Source organism: Electrophorus electricus, chromosome 17 (assembly GCF_041902795.1).
Source record: "Electrophorus electricus isolate QZ-2024a chromosome 17, ASM4190279v1, whole genome shotgun sequence".
NCBI lineage: Eukaryota > Metazoa > Chordata > Actinopteri > Gymnotiformes > Gymnotidae > Electrophorus > Electrophorus electricus.
The window spans coordinates 16,036,908-16,059,088 of NC_137513.1; the positions used below are offsets into that span (position 1 = coordinate 16,036,908).

General features: G+C 40.7%; 1 protein-coding gene across 7 annotated transcripts; it reads left to right on the top strand.

Moving 5' to 3' along the window:
* The first annotated feature begins 661 nt into the window (after positions 1 to 661).
* Positions 662 to 22,153, top strand: pkn2a (protein kinase N2a). 7 transcript variants are annotated; one of them, XM_081699903.1, is made up of 22 exons: positions 662 to 969; positions 6,991 to 7,294; positions 10,114 to 10,268; positions 12,061 to 12,190; positions 12,863 to 13,008; positions 13,390 to 13,603; positions 13,770 to 13,955; positions 14,559 to 14,668; positions 14,809 to 15,000; positions 15,193 to 15,268; positions 15,491 to 15,659; positions 16,917 to 17,058; positions 17,306 to 17,493; positions 17,705 to 17,807; positions 17,892 to 17,983; positions 18,086 to 18,262; positions 18,839 to 18,901; positions 19,027 to 19,103; positions 19,213 to 19,355; positions 19,676 to 19,783; positions 20,080 to 20,160; positions 20,250 to 22,153. In XM_081699903.1, exons 1-22 carry the CDS (start codon positions 949 to 951, stop codon positions 20,451 to 20,453), a joined length of 3,081 nt encoding a protein of 1,026 aa, XP_081556029.1. In that variant the 5' UTR covers positions 662 to 948; the 3' UTR covers positions 20,454 to 22,153. The 7 variants fall into 7 exon arrangements, with proteins under 7 accessions (XP_081556029.1, XP_081556032.1, XP_081556030.1 ...); XM_081699906.1 differs by having other exon boundaries at positions 665 to 969; positions 17,357 to 17,493; XM_081699904.1 differs by having other exon boundaries at positions 665 to 969; positions 16,935 to 17,058.
* Positions 22,154 to 22,181: the final 28 nt, after the last annotated feature.

The window sequence follows — 22,181 nt, forward strand, 5'->3', positions numbered from 1 at the left end:
TTCTTCATCGAAATGCACGAATGAAACCCAGTGTAGACCTGACAGATAATATAATTTTGAAGAGAACATCCTCTGTCAATGGTCTGTCACTGCATAAAGCTGATGTACTAGTAGTGATACACTATTAATATAGTAACTATAGTTAAAAATTAAACCGTTTCCACAAAAAAACCTTTAATTGTACAAAATCTTACCATACATCTTATAAGGGTTTCATCCCAAGAATTGTGTATCCAAGGGTACACCATATCTATAGATTTGTTTCACTTTAACAGTATTTTTAGTTAAACGGAGTACACCACTAAATTAGGTAGGGTGCTGAGGCTTGCATACAAAGCCATATCCCTCTAATCCACCGTGCACACTTTAATACGGATGATCTCCCTTTGCCCTTTCTCTAAGTAGTATATATCGGTGAGAACTGCTCGTCTCGTTTAGCTATGCAGGACATTGTCCTGACAGTTTATCTGCCCCATTGGAGAAAGAGTGTGCACCAATGGTCCTGCTATCTACACTATTATATTTTCATGGAAATTACTCAACTTGGGCGGTGTTCTCCTTACGTAGACAACTCGTTCAGAGTAGTGTGTGAAAGCTTCATGCCTTAAAAAAAACATATTGATCACATGATGTGGATTAGACTCACTGCAAGTGGAACAGTGAATCCCATTCGGGGCGTCCTGTTACCCGCCTTCCCCCTTTAACATCTATGGGACAGCTCTTTTTCGGTAACATATGTGCAGATTACGTACACTCTTCGCCAGTGTATTCCAGTTATTGGAGTACGTTTAAAGTTAGGCCATGGGACATTTCGGATATTGTGGTGTATCCATGGTTTCGGTACCGAATACAGACCTGGTGTTTATTGCTTGAGACGAAAACACAAGCTTGTTTTTCGACTCTCACCTCCCCTTCCCCGTAGAGTTTGATTCAAATTTGAGAGCCAAGATGGCCGCCGATCCCATGCAGGTAGGAAAAGTTTTCAATGTTAGCAAAAATCTGTTTATGGTGTGTGTCCTTTTCTTTACGTCGCCACAGGCATTACACAGTCCTCATACATAGAGGGTCATAAATTACTGTCTACATAAATAACTCACTCTGGCCGAAACTTTGTTGTAAAACTGACACTTTCCAACGGGGAATCTATTACATGGGAAACAGGGATTGTGGCCTGAAAAACACTTATGGCAGTAAATCGATTCGAGGAGATGTTTTTGCTCTGTATCTTATTGCACTAGTCAAACATATTTAATCCGTAATGTTATAATGTTATATGTTATATTGGTGCACGTAAAGATATCTGCTTTATATAGATATTTATGTCGTTTTGAATTGTTCTAGTTAACCGTGGCGAGAACATATTGTCACGGCGGCTTTTTTTCCTTTGCCTATGGAAATTACCCTTATGTTAGGGGGAACGTCCAACATATACAGCCAAGTTGCTCTCGTTTTGTAATACCATTGTCACTTTTCGAAATTTAAAACTTTTACATTTCTTTACGACGATGCAAAGAATTCCCTTAAGTATGTCTAGTTGGGGCGACTCCGTTTTTTCTTTTCCCATTTCTACTTGTATCTAAATTATGTATTCATTATTCGTGCTTTTTGTTATTTAGATTAACCAGAAAATGTGTTAATGCTGACATTGTCGCTAGTGTTTTAATTATTCAGAGACCAAAACAGTGCATTATCCCATATTTTAAAACTTTGAGGCTTATATGCTTAACGTTATATAATTACAAATTTTTTAACCTTTATTCATTCTTAGAGTGGGCTTGCAGTTAGCTCTGTCTCTCACGATAACTTTATCAGTCCGGGCACGGCTTTCCAAAAGCCTCGTAACACAGTAATAGCCTCATCCTTCAATGGTAGATACAGTATCACACTGGACCGTCTTTCTGATTTAAGATGATATTAAAACTACAAAGATATTAAAATGATATTAAAACTATTACAATGCTTGAACATGAAGACCTCATCCCACTTTCAATATTAGGGCCATATACTTCATCAGGCAATATTTACTGGCTTATGCTCACTAACCAAATGTAATTAATGAAGAGGTCTTTAACTCCATTAATAATTTCTACTTTGTATAACATATCCTTGAGAAAATGTTGCTTTTTGCTGGCTTTTTGATTTGGTACATTAACCTATATGAAAACAGACTGAATCAATACAATAGTCAGAGTGTAATGTCCTCAATGACCTCAAACGCTGCTGACAGACAATTCCTCTCCTTATCTGAAGATGCTCTGCTTTGTTTGGAACAAAACAGTGGTGGACTAAATGTGTGCTTAGCACATGTGAATGACACCAGTTGTTATCAATGAAACATCAGAGATGTTTCTATTTACAACAAAGATAAATGGCTTAACTCCATCAGCCAGAACATTAGGGATTGCTCTGTTCTATATCAGCAGTATATGATAAGAATTTTGTTGTTGTTTTGTGTGTGTGGTGGGAGGTAAATTTAAGAGCAAGAAAATATTTGTAGGACAGAGTATGGGGGCAAATGACATAACACATTAAGCAGCATTTGATTTTAACAAAAACAATTAAAACAGTCGTAAAACTTGTCATAGCATATCTCAATTAACAACAGTTTGACAACATCAAAAAACAAAAAACCTGGCCATTGCATCTTCATTTGAAACCATTTTAGGCATAAGAACATATATAGGTAAATCAAATCTTTTGAAGCAGTTAAGATAGATCTTCATTTCCTTAGTCACGTCTTCACCTCCCTCTGCTTGTCGTGGTTTGTTGGGAGGCAACAGCTTTGTGCTGGTCTTTCCCTTTAACCTGGAGCAAGAGTACATTGTCTTTGTTGGTTGTGTGTCTGATCGTGTCACTGTCTTTCTTGCGGTTTTTGTCCATCCTGGAGAATTTTCCATTATCATCCAGTTATCTGCTCTGTGTGTGTGTACGTGTGAGAGAAAGGAAAAAAAAAAAACAGCAGGAAATGGTTACAGTAAGCTTGTAACTTACTGACTCGTGTTACTGCAGGTGATTGTAATGTCGCAGGAGGGGGTATCCTGCATTGGCTAAATAGGAAAGCAATATTGCTCATGTTTTTTTTTCTTCCTCTGGGAGGTAAAGAAACACTGACACAAATGATGAAAGAACTGCTTGAACTGTTCTCAACAAACAGTATGGACAGTGAGGAAGATGGCCTTCTTAAACAGGTTTGAAGGAGAAAAAAGAAAACGTATACGAAAGCATGTGAGGAGTTGGACATTCAAATGTTTCTTTCAAATGATACTTTCTCTTTTCATATCTGCCATTTCCTCTGGTCATCCATATCTCAGCTCCAAGTTGGTTGACATGAGCATCTGAATAGCAAGCCTATTCTTCAGTCAGTGTTGAACAACTAGGTGCATGTCTACCTTTTAACAACAGGCGTTTATCAAAAGGAATAAATAATTACACTATTTGCCTATCAAATTTAAGAAAACTCATTTTACAATAAATAGGCCTACTGTATGGCGACGTATAGCAATGCTGGTGATTTTTATTTGGCTTTGCAAACATTAGAGATCTGTTTATGGGAAAGAATGGGAATTACAACAGGGGAAAACAACTAATTAATCAAGGCTATTTACTAATTTATGTAGCTGGCAAACTGAAGCACAACATAAAGAAGAAATAGAAGAAGAATGTTCTTGCATGACTGAAAATCATTGAGAGAAGGAGGGCATGCCAGTTCAGATAGAGCGTGCACTGCAATACAAAGTGAAGTCTACTCTGATCATCAGGGTTTGTTAGAAAAGGGTCACAGATGCAGGTGTAGGAGTCTAGGAGTTTAATGTAAGTGCATTTTATCACATGCCATAGTTGATTGGATTTCACAAAGGTTATGTTTGTTTTATACTTCTATCAAATTCTGTACCGGAGCTTTGTTTGTCATCCATATAGTCCATAGGTGGTTTATTTAACCCAGTTACTACCTGTCTTCGTAGACCACAGTTTAAAATTATCTTTGCTTTCCCATAAACCCCATGTGTTCCACTACCAGAACAAGTATAAGACAGCAGAGCTGCAAGAAACTAGCCAACAATTATTTGGGTTTTTATTGTCTTTTAGTTTACTTCAAAGTAAAAGGAACAATCACTACCCAAAAAACTGCAACAAAAGTCACTGCTAAGTAACCTGTCAATAAGAAAAGAAAATGCAACAAAACTTCCCTTACTCTCTAAACATAAACACAGAGGGGGCACTTGCCCCTTTTTCTTCCAGGCTAGTCACAGAATACACTCAGAATATATATATTCATCAGTCACTTTATTAAGAACACCATACTAATTGTGTGTAGGATCTTTCACCCTCAGAACCGCCTCACTTTTTCCTGACATGGATTCTACAAGGTGTTGGAAACCTTCCTTCCTGAGATTTTGGTCCATGTTACCATGATTTTATCATGGAATTGCTGCACATTCGTCAGCTGTATATTTGTGCTCCAAACCTCCTTCCTACTACCTCCCAAAGGTGCCCTATTGGATTTATATTTTTAGATCATTACCCTCTACCGCCACCAGCAGCAGCAGCAGCTTACACTGATCAACAATAACAGTAGAACCACTGACAGGTGAGGTGAATAACACGGATTATCTCATTATAATGGCACCCGTAAAGCAAGTGAACAGTCAGTTTTTGAAGTTGATGTATGGATCTAAGGGACTTTGACAAGAACTAAATTGTGATGGCTAGATGACTGGGTCTAAGCATCTCCAAAATGGCAAGTTTCCAGTATGGGATGTTCCTGCTATACAGTGGTTAGTACTAAAAGTGGTCATAGGAAGGACAACCGGTGAAGCAACAATGGGATCATGGGTGACCAATGCTTATTGCTGTGCCTAGGGAGCGAAGCACTAGCCCTTCTGGTCTTATCCCACAGAAAATCTTTTGTAGCACAGATTGCTAAAAAGGTTAATGCTGACTAATATACAAAGATGTTGGAACACACAGTGTATTGTAGCTTACAGCGTGTAGGCCTGTGTATCTGAAGATCAGTCAGAGTTCCCGTGCTGGCACCAGGATGAGAAAGCAAGGCAGTGGAGGCAGTGTGATGCTCTGGGCAATGTTCTTCTGGGAAACCTTGGGTGCTGGCATTCATGTGGATGTCACTTTGGCACATAACAGGTACCTAAATACTGTTGCAGACCATGTACAGCCCTTTTGCAAATGGTATTCCCTAAAGCACTGGCCTCTTTTAGCTGCATAATGAACCCTGTCACACTGCAAAAAAATGTTCAGGATCAAAAGTTCAAGGTGTTGACTTGGCTTCCAAATTCCCCAGATCTCTTGACGATCAAGCATCTGTGGGATGTGCTGGAAAAACAAGTCCGATCCACAGAGGCCCCACCTTGCAACTTATAGGACTTAAAAGATCTGCTGCTTACATCCTGATCCCAGATACCATAGAACACCTTCAGAGGTCTGGTGAAGTCCATATCTCAATGAGTCAGAGCTGTTTCGGCAGTAAAAGGGGCATGTACACAATATTAAGCAGGTAGTTTTAATGGCTGATTAATGAGGAAGGCTTGGTTCATGAATTACACCAAATTTTGGCCTAATAACTATGTTGCAGCAGAAATTGATATTCATCAGATCAGGCAACATTGTTCCAGTCTTCTGGGTTACATTACATTCTGCTTACATTTTCAGCAGATGCTTTTATCCAGAGTGGCTTACACATGTTTTTCAGTACAACAGGGTGTGTGCTCCTTGGGAATCAAACCCATGGCTTTGCTTGTACCTTGACCTAACTGCTTTACCCAGTGAGCTACAAGAACCCGACTCCTTCATTTGTCTTGTTGCAGTAGGTCTGTGCCCACCCTCAGATTCCTGAACTTGGTGACCTGCTCTTGAACACTGTTCGTTTCAAGGTTTGATGTGTTGTGCATTCTGAAATGTTTTCTTGCTCATCATAGTTCTAAAAAGTAATCTTCTTGGCTCCGAACAGTATGGCTATTTTGTTCTGATTGCTCTCATGAACATGATTTTTCTGCCTGTATAACCACTGCTAAGTGGATGTTTTTGTGGGCGTTTGTTCGATGTTTTGTGTTTAGTTGTGTGTGTGAAAATGCCAGGAAGTCCGCAGTTTCTGAAACACTCAAACTAGGTCCTTCTGGCACCACCAATCATGCTGTGGTCAAAGTCACTTTTTCTCCATTTTTATATATGATATGAACAATTACTGAAGCTCTTTTTCGGTGTCTACATGATTCTATGCATTGTGCTGTGGTCACATGGCTGATTTGGCTAATTAGCAGGCATATAGGTGTTCCTAATGTAGTGGTCAGAGAGTGTAGAGCTTTACAGGGATACAATACACTGTCAATTTACACACAAGCTCCCATTTTAAAATGTGAAGGCAGTAATCACTGGTCTGTTTATTCGTAACTCAGTTGGCATGGAGGAAGAGTAGGACTGCCGATCCACATCAACACAGCCCCTTTATTTAGATTCTGTATCAGATGAATCAGACACTGATCATGATGCCCCTTGATATAATCAGCACAGAGAGAGAGAGAGAGAGAGGGAGAATGAGTGCAAAAACTATGCCTCATGCCATATACACAAGCTAAACACCCTAGTTCACAAGCGCTAGTAACAGTCAACAACCTATATTAAATCTTTTGTTTCGAAACAAAATTTAGTATTTTGAACCAAACCAGTATGCGTAGTTATAAAGTGTCTAACCTGAAAGTGTGTATTGTTACACCCCTACTGAAATCATACAAACAATTTACAAATGTTGTTTCGTGGTTGTAGCCTTTGCTTGTGAGTTTGGCATCTGTCATCATGGCATATGGAGACAGAAACCCAGTAAATGCGAACACTAGCCATTTAGATGCATGAAGAAAAGAACTTAGTCACAGTTCATGTTGAAGGGCTCATGTTGAAGCATCCAGCCATGGTAATGTTTTAAGATTTGTATTTTAAAAGTAGTAAGTTTCAAAAGACCGAACATCATTTTCTCACCAGGGGGATCTCAGGGGGCATATGGTCTCGGAACGGCTCGGCCTCGGCCACAACCTGGACCTCTCAGACACCATGGTGCAGCAGAAGCTGGACGAGATCCGTGAGCAGATCAAGCGCGAGATCCGCAAGGAGCTGAAGATTAAGGAGGGTGCAGAGAATCTGCGCAAGGTCACCACAGATAAGAAGAGGCTCGCTTATGTTGACAACATGCTGAAGAAGTCCAACAAGAAGGTGGAGGAACTGCACCAGGAGCTGCAGGAACTCAATGCACATATTGTCGTAAAGGATCCAGAAGATGTGCTCTTAGGTAAATGTTTCAATAGACATTCAATAGTTTTCTTTGTTCAATAAGATGTTTGATAGCGCCAGTAGCCATGAGAGTGAGAGCTCATAAGTCATAGTTATTGGTTTATTATTAATTTCAATTTTTGAAACAGCAAGATAGCTTTGGTTATAAAAGTCTTTATAAAAGTCATATAATGATTCTGGTAATGATTGTGATTTAATGTGATGTTTTTGGTCACATTCAAAACAAAAACATAACATAAAGCCCTACATTATAAGCATAGTACAACAAACAAGATTTTCTCATAATTTATCAACAGTCAGTGTGGTAATATTAGAGAAAAAATAATGAAAGGCTTTCAATTATGGTCAAGGACATGTATCTTATTAAACTGACACAACAGTGTACATCAGTGGCTAAAGCCAAATTTAACGTTAAAGTTAAACGTTTTTTTTTTGTGTGTGGTTTATAAGTACAGTCTGACTAATGTCCTTTGCTGTTGCCTGTAGGGATGGGAGTTTCTGCTGTTGACCAGTAAATTGAATCAGGCAGCTTTGTAACCGCCACATTTTGGACATGCCAAAAAGCTGCCACCTGTTGAAAAAACTGCACCTCCTCACTCGCACGTTTATTTAATGTTGATCATTAATCAGTGTCTCTCAGTCTCTTGTATTACATTTCATTCCTGCAACACTGCAGTGTCAGAATATATGAGTGTATACCTATCGTTGTTATCTTTTTTTAACAAGGAAATCACGCATGCTCAGTGCATATATTCATCTGCCCGTTTCCATAATTCGAGGTCCCCTGTCTAGCCACCCACATGCGTCGCCTCGGGAGCGATGGTGCACGAGAGGCCCGACACGGCGAGACTGAAGCTTTTGTTCTATGATTCAGCAGGACAGGAATGTCCCAGGGCGTCGCACACGTTGGCTGGGGCCTCCCAGCTGGGGATGTCGTCTTCTTGCTGGCCTGGGGGTCACTGCTTGCTGTCAGATTTCTTAGTGCTACTGAGAAGTTCATTATTGTTATTGTTTCAGAAGAGAAGTGAAGTGGAGTCCCCCCCAGGTTCTGTATTTCCACTGGTTCAGCTGGTGTCTGTTGCCTAGCTGGCTAACGCTGACTGTGATTGAATCATTTACATGCACAGCTTGGCTTTTGCCTGACGTTACTCCCTCACCGTAAACAAATATTAATTCCATAATCATTACATGCATTCATAGCAGAAAATAACAAGAATCCTTTATAATAAACATGGAGGATAACCCACTTCTATAGGGCCATCCCTGCTGGAACTGGTTTAATGTTAGTATTGTTGCTGTGTTTTGACCGGAAGACTACAGCCCTAAAGTAAAACTGAAGGATGTTCTCTGACCACCTGCTGTTCTGGCTGTTCTGTGGTTACTCTGTTTTGTGGGATCCCTGTTCTGTCATTCTTTTCTGTGGTCCTTAAACTACAGTTGTGGAGGTCTATAGCATGGAATGGTGTACAGGGTACTCTGTGGAAACTATGCTTGAATATGCCCAGCAGCTCGCTCGGTTACTACGCCGTGTGAAAAGAAGAAGCCGAATTAATCACACACTTGTGAAGTAATATCACAGCGCCACAGTGTGTGTCCACCTCATCGTTGCCTAGTGGGGTTGCACTAATGCTCAGGATAGGAAGTCCAGAGGCCTTCACAAAAACAAATCTGAAATGTCATCCATCATCAGCAGCAGCCTGTGGAGCAGAACAAACCCCAGACTACTCTGGCTCAAGGCTAGTCTACAAACCCAGACTTCCCCAGCACAGAGGAAGTCTATAAACCAAGCTCACCCTAACTACAAAACTGTCTCTTTGTTCTGGCAAGAGGTGCTGCCACATCAAAACTGAGTCCACTAGATTTCAAAAACACCCTGAGGCTGTGCTCACTGCAAACAGCCAATAACACCGGCTGTCATGTGTGACCTTGCACACTGTCTGAGGTGCTATGATTTGTCTTAGCAGCTGACCAACTCTGTATACTCTTCACCTACTGCAATTCTGTGATTGCAGTATAAGCTTATTGTGTTGTTAGTTGCCTTTTCGGGCCAGGTAAACTACATTTTAGGCCTGCGATGTTGTATAACAGTATGTCCTTTCTGTGCCTCTTGCACTGCTCATCTGGGATACCGGCCTAAAAAGGACACCTCACTTATTACAGGTGGAGAAATGAGAACAGATCTTGAATGTGCTGCTTTAATTGCTTTTGTGAGAAATGACTCTCATTGGTGCCAAAAGGAGAGGTCTAACAGGTTTCCTCTGTCTTTGTGAATGCATAACACTTCATGGCTTTGCATGTAATTCCAGTCTGGGCATGAAACGGTGAGCTCATCTGTCAGTGGTGTGGCTTTGCTGATATTCTAGTTGATTCTTTTGTTTTTAGTTTCTCCAATATATGAACCTGATCTGCCCGGAGGCAATGGAGAAAACCAGATTTTTAAAATCTCTAATTACTATGGATTTTGCAAAACAAGATTCATATTTTTGCAGACTGAAGGATATAGGTGACATTTTTTTTATTTTTAAGGTGTTCCACATTGCCTTTATTGTTAACTGTTTTATGCACAAGACAAGCTTTTAAGCATACATAGCAAACAAAATGCCCTGTATCCTGTATTCAGCTTGATGTTGCATAGTTAGTTGATTTCCCCGTATACGTGAATGTTTTAGTAATTGAATCAAGCTAAAAACTTGAGCATAATGAAGTGCCTAAGCTATAAGCTCAGCAGTGTGGCTCTTGGATAACTATATACCGACACTTTCTTTCATGTCTTTGATTGCCTCATTTTGTGGCTGTTGGCCATTTTTATTTAAACAGAGTGCCCTCTAACGCCGGATACCCCCAACGGTGAGGCCAGAACATACAGTGGCAGCAGCCGTCTGGCAGCCCTGAAGAAACAGATCGATATCGAGCTCAAAGTGAAACAGGGGGCAGAAAACATGATCCAGATGTATTCGAATGGTTCCTCAAAGGTAACCTCCCATTTGTTCTTACCTAATGACGTTTTTTTGCCTGCAGACTTACCTGGGGGCAGTGCCTGCACCTGCAGTACTGCTATTGTATAAACCCTCCCATGGAAAGCTTTGTAGATACTAATCTGTTTTATCCTGATAATTAAACAACTGACATCTGCATACAGCAGCAATACTGCGAAATTCAGAAATAAAGTGAAATTCTGCATATTTAATTATTAAAATCTAGTATTGCTAGTATTGTACCCCATAAAGTGTAGTACTGTAAACTAGAAGGAAGACAAGGCAAGACACTTCTTATGCACAGTGGCAATTCAAAGTGCTTCACATAAGATATAGAAGAATAACAAAGATCTCACCCAAAGATCAACCCAAGATCTATTACGGTGGGAAGAATTTTGCCAAAAATCAAAAGAAAATGTTACAAATAAAAATTATTAAAATAAAATTACTTTAGTTCATTTTTATTTAAATGAACTACAAGATCATTTGAGGAAATAAAATGAAAAATTAACAGATGCAATTTAAATTAATACAAGTAAAAAAATATAAAGTGCATAAAATCTAATTAAATATATGGGGTGTTGAGATAAAAGATAAGAAAATGATAGAATAAATAAGAGTATAAAAAATAAATCAGTAATATGCTAATATGTTACTACTGCAGTAGAATACAATTCTAGAACATTGACTTGCTGCATGTTTTATAAAAAGAGGCCAATTTTTAGACCAGTTTTATACTAATTATACTATGTCTGTAAACAACAAACAATAGTATCACTGTCAGATTAAAACTGCTTAGTAAAAATAAGCTGATTGGATGTTATCATCATGCCATTACCTTATTAGTTTTTAATTGTTTGATTTTTTTCCACCTTTGGTTCTTTCTCACACTGGTTTAGAGAACTGTACACAGCCTTAAAATTAAAATGTATAGTTTTGTTGAGTGCAGAGGATGTGGTCCAACTTGTTGGCAAACTTCATAAAACCAAATATGACACAAATCTGTATTGCATGTTGGTTATACAATTTTGCCAGATTGTCCACCCCTTCTGTGAACCACATGTTCTGAAGATCGAATCTGAGTTAAAAAATTTTTACATTTGACATGAACTACTTATGAGGGCAACACTGTCTTGTACAGTCCTCTAATTCTGTGTTGGTGGGTTATTGCCAATAATTTGTAGTCCTAGGTTTATAACAATAACCTTAATTTCAGTAACCAAGATGAAATATTTTGTCTTTCTCCTTTTTGTATTCTTATCAGGTTAAAGTTGCATTTTTTGTTAAAAGCAAATGTCCTCCCCAGCTGCAAAATTTTCGTGTGTTCCTATTTTGGTCCTCATAAATAAAGAACTAAATACCCCTGGTCATGCACGCACTTTGTCAGGATAAGGAGTGCAAATGTCCCAGTTACTTGGCTGCGTTAAGCTCAGAGTGTGTGTGTTCCTTAGACAAGTCAAGCATTAGTACAATGTGGACCAGGAAATTACTGATAAATGCAAGCCTGTCCGCTTCATCCACGCACACAGTAACAGGCCACAGAATATGGTTGGAATTTTGCTTACTCATCCTCAGCCTGTTCACATGTGGGTGTTTCCCTGCATGGGTCTCCGAGGAAAAAAATGTTGTCACCTGCTGAGTTATGAACCTGATGAATCACTAATTATATAAGAGAGACTGATATTAAGCAGTAGCCAAGTTCAGCAGATCAGAAAGTTTAGGAAACAGCTGTACGGTTATGTGCCACTGGTGCTCCTTTGAACTGTGTATTTGTTGGTTGACTTCACAGGACCGTAAGCTACTGGCCGCTGCCCAGCAGATGCTTCAGGACAGTAAGATGAAGATCGAGTTCATTCGCATGCAGATCCTCAAGGCAAGCCAGCATCATGAGCTCAGCTTCGACAACAATGACGTCATCGGTAACTTCATTCACACATCCATCAGCGTCATCATCATATATCTATGTCATCATCATTACAACATGTATAGTTTGCATAGCCTTCTAATTAGATAAATAGATAGATGGATAGATAGATAATAAAAATGACGTAAAATGTATAATTCAAGATCGAAGCATGATACTGTGAGGATGAAATGTGTGGACTGATTTAATTATTTATGCTATTGTGGTTTAGCTCAGCACCTATGCTAATGTTTTTATGTATTTAAATAAGTACATATATAAAAATGGATGGGGGCAAAATATGCCTGCATTATCACCAGGTGAACTAGAGCGCTTATTTCAGGTTGACAATGATTACAGATGATGTGCAACTACTACAGTACTAGACACGGTGTTATTTAGGATTATAATGATTACTTACAGTCTGTGGAGATGGGGGAACTGTGTAATGGAAAGCATAGATGGTCACCAAATGAATATTTTTAAGATAAAGCTGATGGGCATTTATGTTCATTGTTTAATTTAAACTCTTAATGTGCCAATGTACAATACGCAGAGTCAAAGCAAGGAAAATAGTCACTGCCAAATGATGTATGCACTGCACTATAGATCTGTCTGAGCTGTTTGGATCAATTAGTGGTGCAGGGATTAATTGTGAGTGTTGTTGTGGTGATGGGTTGTGTTGCAGCCAAGCCCATCATCAGTCCCCTGGACCTGCGGGTGGAGGAGCTCTGTCACCATGCCCGCATTGAGCATGCAGTTGCAGAGGGCGCCAAAAACGTCATGAAGCTCCTGGGATCGGGCAAACTGGCCGAGAAGAAGACTCACTCCGAGGCACTGTCCCAGACACACACACACACACACACACACTCTGTCACAGTAGACAGAACTAAGTGTTTTTCTTTTTAATCTGCACCTACCATGGCTCTGAGAAATGGTCTAGCACTTGTCAACTCAGAGAGTAAAATAACAACCCAGACACCATTTTGGTAAACATAGCAAGAGCTTAGCTTGCTACATTTATTAATTTCATGGCCAGTTCATGTTCTTCTTTGGGCATACTGGAAGCATCCTTTTGCTTTCACCTGGGCAAGAGTTTATGGTAGTTTATTCAAAGGTCATCAAGAAACTGTGTGTGTGTGTGTGTGTGTGTGTGTGTGTGTGTGTGTGTGTGTGTGTGTGCGCGTGCGTGTGTATGTATGTGATGTAATTTAGGCCCAAGCTCGCTTTAATGAATCCAGCCAGAAGCTGGACTTGCTGAAGTATTCCCTGGAGCAGAGGCTTTGTGAGCTCCCTAAACACCACCCCAAGAGCAGCATCATCGTGGAAGAGCTAGCTCTAATGTCCTCTCCTGCCCTCAGCCCCCGCCAGAGCCTCATCTCACCCCAGAACCAGTACAGCACAGTGGCCAAGCCTGCTGCTCTCACAGGTTGGACCTCCCCTTATTGCTATTCACCAACAACGTCCCTGTGGCTTGCAGGGTGTGTTTGCTGTATGAAACTGTCACTTTTTTTTTTTGGAGGCTGGTGTGACATTGTAGCATTGTAGATCTTGGTCTGCACTTTTCCTGACTGTTTATGTCTTCCCTGTGCCAGGCACACTCGATGTGCGGCTAATGGGCTGCCAGGACCTGCTGGAGAGTGTTCCGGGCCGATCCAAGGCCACCACAGTGTCCCTGCCCGGCTGGAGCCCGAGTGACACGCGCTCCTCCTTCATGAGCCGTGGGAGCCGTAGCCGAGGAACGAGCAGTCGCAGCCTTTCCAAAACAGATGACCTGTCCAGTTCAGTGGCTCCCTGTCCTCAACTGCAAACACTGCACATGGAGAGAGGGGCTTATGTTCAGTTCCCCATTTATTTATTACATCTTAATAAAACAGCTTCTGGCTTTTATTTATTGTTGGATTTTACAAGGTTAAAGCTGTAAAGCATATGATTTTTTTTTTTCTATTCCTCAAAGAACACTTTTTCTTGTATTGTTCTAGTTGTATCAAGATTAGGGTGGAGAAGAGTTTATTTGGGTGAATGTTTTTCATGTGACTTTGGGGCAGATTTTGATGGACCTAAACACAGCAGCAATGTATTGGAATTATAACAGGAAATTCTGTGGCTCATTGCAAGTAAACTTTATTTAGTTTGATGGTATCGGTGATTAGCCTTAGGTATTAGGGTTTGGGGTGATCAGTATACTATTACAGATGCATAAAAAATAAGGATAATCAATCCAAGATAGGCTTAAGACAATGGCCCAGGTGAAGATTTGTTTTCCTGACCATAAACTCTGTGTGTGTGTGTGTGTGTGTATGTGTATGTGTGTGTGTGTGTGTATGTGTGTATGTGTGTATGTGTGTGTGTGTGTGTGTGTGTGTGTGTGTGTGTGTTTCCAGATGAGATCAGCGCTGTACTGAAGCTGGACAACACGGTGGTGGGACAGACCAGCTGGAAACCTGTCAGCAATCAATCATGGGACCAGAAGTTTACGCTAGAGCTTGACCGGGTAAAGCACTGCAGGGCTGTCACTGCTAAACCTCACTCAAATCATACACTAAACATATATAGATATGTCACAAGCAAATTGCAGCATATTTGTGTCTGTTTACACGTGTGCATGCTCTTTTTGTGTGTGTGTCCCTGTAGTCTAGGGAGCTGGAGATTTCTGTGTACTGGAGGGACTGGCGCTCTCTCTGTGCTGTGAAGTTCCTGAGGCTGGAGGATTTCCTGGACAACCAGCGTCATGGCATGTGTCTGTACCTGGAGCCCCAGGGGACTCTGTTTGCTGAGGTGCACCTCCACTGGGCCTCCTTTCCCTCTCCACATGTGTCCACAGAGGCGAGGGATCTAAAGTGCTAATTAGGCCCTTGCCAAAAGTTTATGTAGACTCCTATGTACACGTTGAGTATTTGTCGTAATCAAACCCTCCAGCACTCGTGTCCTCTCAAAGGAGACTGAGCTGTAGTTGGGGCAGAACAGAGAACTGGTTTGGATACACCATTATACCAGAGCATTTTGTATTTTTCCCAGGTTACTTTTTTCAACCCTGTCATTGAGAGAAGAACCAAACTCCAGAGACAAAAGAAGATTTTTTCAAAGCAACAAGGTAAATGGATTTTCTTTGTAAAATGGTGAGATTATGTGGCATTTTTCCTGATATGGTATAATATTACTCTAAAGAGTATAATATACCATCAAACTATGTGAAATGTAAAAAAAAAAAAAAAAAAAAAGTAAAAGTTAATAATTACGCTTCACTGAAGTAGCCTCAGCAAACTGCTCTGCTGATTTTGTATGTTTCACTTGCTGCTGTGGCGACACGGCACAGGGAAGACATTCCCGAGGGCTCCACAGATGAACATCAACATAGCCACATGGGGCCGGCTGGTGAGGAGAGCCATCCCCTCCGTCAGCAACTCCTTCAGCCCTCAGCAGATCCCTGAGCTGGCCACAGAAAGCAGCCGTAGCAGTCAGCCCACTTCACCCACCCTCACCAGGTACATGTGCGTTTATGATCTTTGAGGGAGTTTTCTGCTTAACTGTGTATTAACAGGGTTGGCCCAAACAATTTTTCACTACATTAGTATTCTGATTTGAATTCGGTATTTTTTTTTTTGTTGTTTGTTTATTCAACACAACTATTACCAGTATAGGTACAACAGCTAAGATTTTTACAACTGTTGTTTTTAATACATGGCGAACGTAAAACATGGAAAATAATTTATGGTTTGGCACTTTATTCATACATGCCACGCATCACTGTTGCCTCGGCTGAGAACATGTTAAATTATCTGATGTGCAGAAAAATCCTTGGTATACTAGACGTTGGTATACTGTTTAGTTCATGACAAGATACAGCAAGTACAGAAGTACAATATATCCTGCTTACAAGAAACACTGCCTTGCAAAAGTACCTCCTTAAAAGTAGTCGGATTCATCTGAATTATAAATGACAAATGTTTTGCTGTCATATTTATTTGAAACAGTGACCCTTTAATGTAATTTATTTAAAGTGATACTGATTTTATATTTAAAAAAGTATTATGTGTAAAAAATTACTAACTGACAAATGCTGTTTGCATAAGTATTCAACCTGTAGTGGAAGCTTTGAATAAGTTTACACAGATGGAAGATATTGTCCTAAAGAGGGCACAATTGTCTCACAATAGGCCTCTACCTGTGAATAATTAAAAATCTGAAGGAAAGCTATAAAAGTAAAGAACAAAGGGCATTTTAAAGAAGTTAGAAATAAAGTTATTAAATGAACAAGATAGGAAAAGCTACATTATAATCTCCAAATTTTTGGATGTCCAAGTGAGCACTGTTGGATCAGCTGTGAGGAAATGCATCACAGCACCCACTGGCTAGACAAGCCACAGAGAGGTCAGCAAGCACTTTGAGCTACAGAGTTAATTGACTAAGGGAGTGAAGGTCTAACAGTCGATGATATCAAGAGCTCTGCATGTAAGGGTGGCTAGAAAGGAGCCATTGCTGAAGAAAAAAAACGCATTGAAGCATGTTTAGAGTTTGCCAGAAAGAATCAGAGTGACCGAGATAACGTGAGAAGGTTTTGTGGCAAGATGAAATGGAGGTTTTTGACCAAAATTCAAAATGCTGTGTGAGGCGCAAATCTAACACTGCCCATTCCTCAACAAACACCATCCCAGTTGTTTTAACAATGTGCACGAGCATTAGCCCTTTACACATGAAACCTATTATAGATTTACTTTGGTGCTTTATGTTATTAATGGGAGATTGAATTCCTGGATCAGTGACCCGACGGTGACTAAGCTGAACTTTGATAAAGACCACACGCCTGGCACGAAGCATTACTCACTGGTCAGCATGAGAGAGACGCTCCCGGAACAGAAGAGCCCGAACAAAGAACAAGGCCAGGTAATGTCATGCTGCCGAACGCTGCCAGCACACCACCAAAGAGCTCTGCTGTTGCTCAGTCAGCGGTGCTGGTACTGCCACCAAGCTCATACCTGCACAGGGGTGTCTACACAGTATGAGATCCCAATCTGCAACAGTGATAGCATTCAAGTTCACTTTGGACACCGAAGGCCCAGGAAGTGCCTGGGGGTTCACGCAGCATACAAATTAGTCATCCATTTCTATTTTGTATAAACAATTGCTACAGGCAGATGATGACGGTGACCGTGCCACTGTAAATGGAAATTCCTCTCTGCAGGATGCCCTGAGCACGTTTGGCTTCCTAAACAACAGGAACAGTATGGTGGTAAAACCTGACCTCAAAGATGTCGCAGGGCATGAGATTCAGCCACCCGGGTTGGAGATTATAGCTGTACAAAAGAACACGGATATAAGGTGAATTATGTGGATATTTAATCTCTCCCTCATTTTGATACTTTTTTGACCTAACAGGAATAACCTAACCTTTTCCAAATAATATCTCTCTAAATGGAGATGCACCTCACCACCAAAGAACATTAACGAGTATGCTTTACTTATTTTTTCCTAACAAAAGTATCAGCCTTTTTATTTATCGATTTATTTACACATTGGATAATGATTCAAGTTCTAGGGAAGAGGTAGAAGATGAGGAAGAGGAGGAGCAGTTTCACTTCAGCCTCAGAGACTTTAAATGTATTGCAGTGTTAGGTCGCGGACATTTTGGAAAGGTAAGTCGGATCAGACCTTTAGAGCCTATTATGTATTTGCACTGTTAGAAATGCATCACCAAAGCAACTGTGTCTGTTCCACAGGTCTTATTGGCAGAGTACAGCAACACAGGAGAAATGTTTGCAATCAAGGCCCTGAAGAAAGGAGACATTGTGGCTCGGGATGAAGTTGACAGGTCTGGCATCTTTGTGCTTGCATGATTAAATAGCTTCTGTGATGCTGATAGCTGCTGTCCCGTTGGCTACATGTACCGGCTGTGTTTTTTTTTTCCCTCCAGTCTAATGTGTGAGAAGAGGATCTTTGAGACTGTGAATAGTGTTCGGCACCCCTTCCTGGTCAACCTGTTCGCCTGCTTCCAGACCAAGGAGCATGTTTGCTTTGTGATGGAGTATGCAGCAGGAGGGGACCTCATGATGCACATACACGCTGACGTGTTCTCAGAGCCACGTGCCACGTGAGTCATGCACACATGCGCGCACACACACACACACACACACACACACACACACACACACACACACACACACACACACACACACACACACACACACACACCCCAACATTTGACCTGCAGCATGCCTGGTGCAATGTAGAACATGCACTGTCCATCGACCTCTCTTTTAGGTGCATTTTCCCAATTATACACTATGGCTATTGACAGGCACAATTTGTTAACCACTCTCTACCCCTTTCCTTACTGGTCAGTACGTGACCACTGCTGACAGTTTATGGGTGATGAACCATTCTCAACTCAAAATTAACACTGTTGTGGTGGGTTTATGGTTGTGGGTTGAGCTGGTACAAATGTATCTGGCGCAACAATATTACTGGGTTTTTCAGACACCTATTCCTCCTCCAATGTGTGTTGTACACATGATAATGATATCGGCCATTATGGTTTCAGTGTTAAGGAAACTCATTATTTCCCATGGACAACTGCTCTTTGTACTGGAGCTTTTGTAAAAAAAAATTGTGAGTAGACTGACTAATCACATGGCAGTCATTCAGTTATAACTATTTCTTCTGGCAGGTTTTATGCTGCTTGCGTTGTCATGGGATTACAGTTTTTACATGAACACAAGATTGTGTACAGGTATGAAAAACCAATCAAACCAATCAAGTTACGGGCCTGCACTCTTCACTGCTGAGGTCAACATTTAACTTAATGTAAAACTGAATTTGGTCATGAAATTCATTGCAATGAAATCCAACCTACAGAGATTTGAAGCTGGATAACTTATTGCTGGACACAGAAGGCTATGTTAAAATCGCTGATTTTGGTCTTTGCAAAGAGGGTAAGCAAAATTATTAATTCCTTCCCCAATCACAGCTTTCAGTGTGGTCCTGGTTATTTTCCACATTCCCTCTGGGAATGCTTTCAGTAATGTTTGTCTGTTTGGTCAGGAATGGGCTTCCGGGACAGGACAAGCACATTCTGTGGCACACCAGAGTTCCTCGCTCCCGAGGTCCTCACGGAGACATCGTACACGCGTGCAGTGGACTGGTGGGGGCTGGGTGTGCTCATTTTCGAGATGCTGGTTGGTGAGGTCAGTGTCTGGCCATGATGGCACTGGCCTTCAACTGTCTTTAGTCCATCGTGCCTTCCCTACATCGGATCGGGTGCTGAGAGCCTACCTAATTACAACAGTGCTCTTGACTTAGTAAGACTAGATCATTTGTGGATTAGACAGTGCTCATTCACAGTACTCATTGGTGTGAAGGCCGGTTCACACCATGGCACACACACTGCTGTGTCATGAAATCTCACCAGTTGATGTCACTCTCCTGCCACTTGAGAGAGTATTTGGAATGTACATGGCTTGGTATGTGGGTAGCGTTATGGTTGAGTGAGTCTCTATCCCTGCAGTCTCCTTTCCCCGGTGATGATGAAGAAGAGGTGTTTGACAGCATTGTGAATGATGAAGTCCGCTACCCAAGGTTCCTCTCAACCGAGGCCATCTCTATTATGAGGAGGGTCAGTCTCCAAAAAACCCCATTTATCAGAGTACTGAAACTGTTCTCAAAAACATGCACTCTTTGGCCACTTTATTAGAAACACTTAGTACCTATACTCACATTTAGATCTATTTAGGTGACTTTCATAATTGCAGTTACAGACTGCAGCACCTCTGTTCATCTGCCCTCTATCCCATTGCCTGACTCTTAGCTGTACACCTATGTGTTTCTAATGAAGTAACTAGTGAGTGGACACTGTACACAGTGAGCACCAGCGGTTTGTAACCATAATTTTAATGTTTGTTTTACCTGTAGCTCTTAAGGAGGAACCCAGAGCGGCGACTGGGAGCAGGAGAGCGCGATGCTGAGGAAGTAAAGAAGCATCTGTTCTTCCGAGTAAGTAGACAGTCAAACCGTACCTGATTTGTCATTAAGAGCTGTGTCTTTTACTCAATTCTTACCATCCCTAATGCTTGCACCTGCAGCATATCGACTGGAATGGATTACTGGCTAAGAAAGTGAAACCGCCTTTCGTGCCAACCATTCAGGGTGCCAGTGATGTCAGTAACTTTGATGAAGAATTCACGTCTGAGGCGCCGGTCCTGACCCCACCCAGGGAACCACGCCTCCTCAGCCGTGAGGAGCAGGGCATGTTTGCCGACTTCGACTATATCGCAGACTGGTGTTAGCCACATTGTCCTGATTCCCTTCCCTCTACAAAAAAACCAAAACTGTGAATGTAGCCCTGTATCACTTTGCTGTTACTTCATGACATTTTAGAGAGACATTCTTAAAGCCCAGTATTTTTAAATACTATAGAGCAAAGTGCTACTCAACATTCAGAGTTGGAAGATGTATCTCTTCAGATCAGTATCTCCTGATTTTTACAGGAGTTTCACACCCCAGACCATAAAGAAATTATGGGCCTAACTCAGTTGTTACCACTTCAGACATCAGCATTAATACCTAAAATATTAATTGTGAGAGGTTTCTCCTCCTTGTACCTATTGCTTTACTTGGTGAGAAGCTCTTGCTACAATGCATTAATGCACTATAGGCCAGTTTCTGAGGCCTGGAATAAGACTCAATCTAGACTAAAAAGAATTTCCAATTTTGATTCATCATTGGCACTACAACTTCATCCATGTTTAATCCAAGTCTGGGAAACCTACCCCAAGTACTTGTGACCGACAGGCTCATGCTATAACAGACGCAATACATTTAACTTTAAGGCAGTTATTTTATATATCCAATCAAAATTCATCCTGAAACTCTTCGATGTTTCTAACCGAATGGATTGCTTTGTGCAGTGGGCCTAGCATAAACAAAATAATGTGTAATGTTTATTTTTAGGTGGAGTACGAGATGGTTTGCTTACTGTCCTGAATTTTATTATTTGAATGTAATTAGTAGTGTATAATAGAGATGAGCTATTGTTATAGGTTTCAAACTGTTTACTTTCCTGGCGATCACTATTTGAATGTAAAAACAAAATACCAATGTACATTAGAGAAAAACAAAGCCAGTGACTAACTTTATATACCATTTTGCAACCTAATGGGAGAAATCATGCCATTCTGATTTCTGTTCTCCCCAGTCATCTCCCTGCAGCAATAGTATTACATTTATTTTTCATTATTTATCTGCTGCCTTTTTCTCAAAGTTAAGTGCCTGGCTGAAGGTACAGCCACAGTCGTTTGGGATGAAACCATGACCTCAGTGTTCAGTCTTCAGCTGTGAAGAACCACAACCTTACAACTCGGGACACTTTCAGTGAATTTTGGGCCACTGGTAATCTGTAACCAGGAGCTATTCTTTCACACAAGGTTATCTATGGGATCTGAAACTAATCAGTTTCAAAAACAATGACCTGTCACTGAATACTTTTCTTTTAATGTAGCAGTGTATTATGAAAAAATGTATGGGGTGTCTTCATTATCATAGTTTTTCTGCACATCTGAGGTGAAAGGTAAAAACTTGTTTGCCCGTCTATTGTCTACCTGACCAAAAAGCTAATCTCAAACTATATGAAATTCAAGGTCTTATTTCAGCCCACAGTGTAGCCTAAACCTTGGGTCATTAGAGACCAAAATATATTTGTTATACATCTTATACTGACAGCTAAAGCATCTTAGAAGTGTCAGTTGAAGTTTGTCCCTAGAGGTCTGTCAGTCTGGGTCTGCTTATTGATGTAGTCTACCCTATGTAAATACAATGGAACCCAGAAGCACTTGTTCTTTTCTAAATTATCATCTGAATTTTGAAAGTGGACTGTAGAGGTTTTTACATCTCACATGGTTAAGGGAAAGGAAACTAGAGCCTTTCAGTGGTACAGCAGCATTGAAGACAAATATGTTGTAAATAAAACTTTTGTTATGATTGATGTCCATCATGAGTGCAGAAGTAAATGTCTGTTC

Bases quoted from the DNA above. Each gene is read 5' to 3' on its own strand.
- pkn2a (XM_081699903.1), top strand. From the start codon at position 949: ATGGCCGCCGATCCCATGCAG. The intron at 10,269-12,060 runs GTAACCTCCCAT...TTGACTTCACAG, and splicing joins ATTCGAATGGTTCCTCAAAG to GACCGTAAGCTACTGGCCGC. The intron at 19,104-19,212 runs GTAAGCAAAATT...CTGTTTGGTCAG, and splicing joins TTTTGGTCTTTGCAAAGAGG to GAATGGGCTTCCGGGACAGG.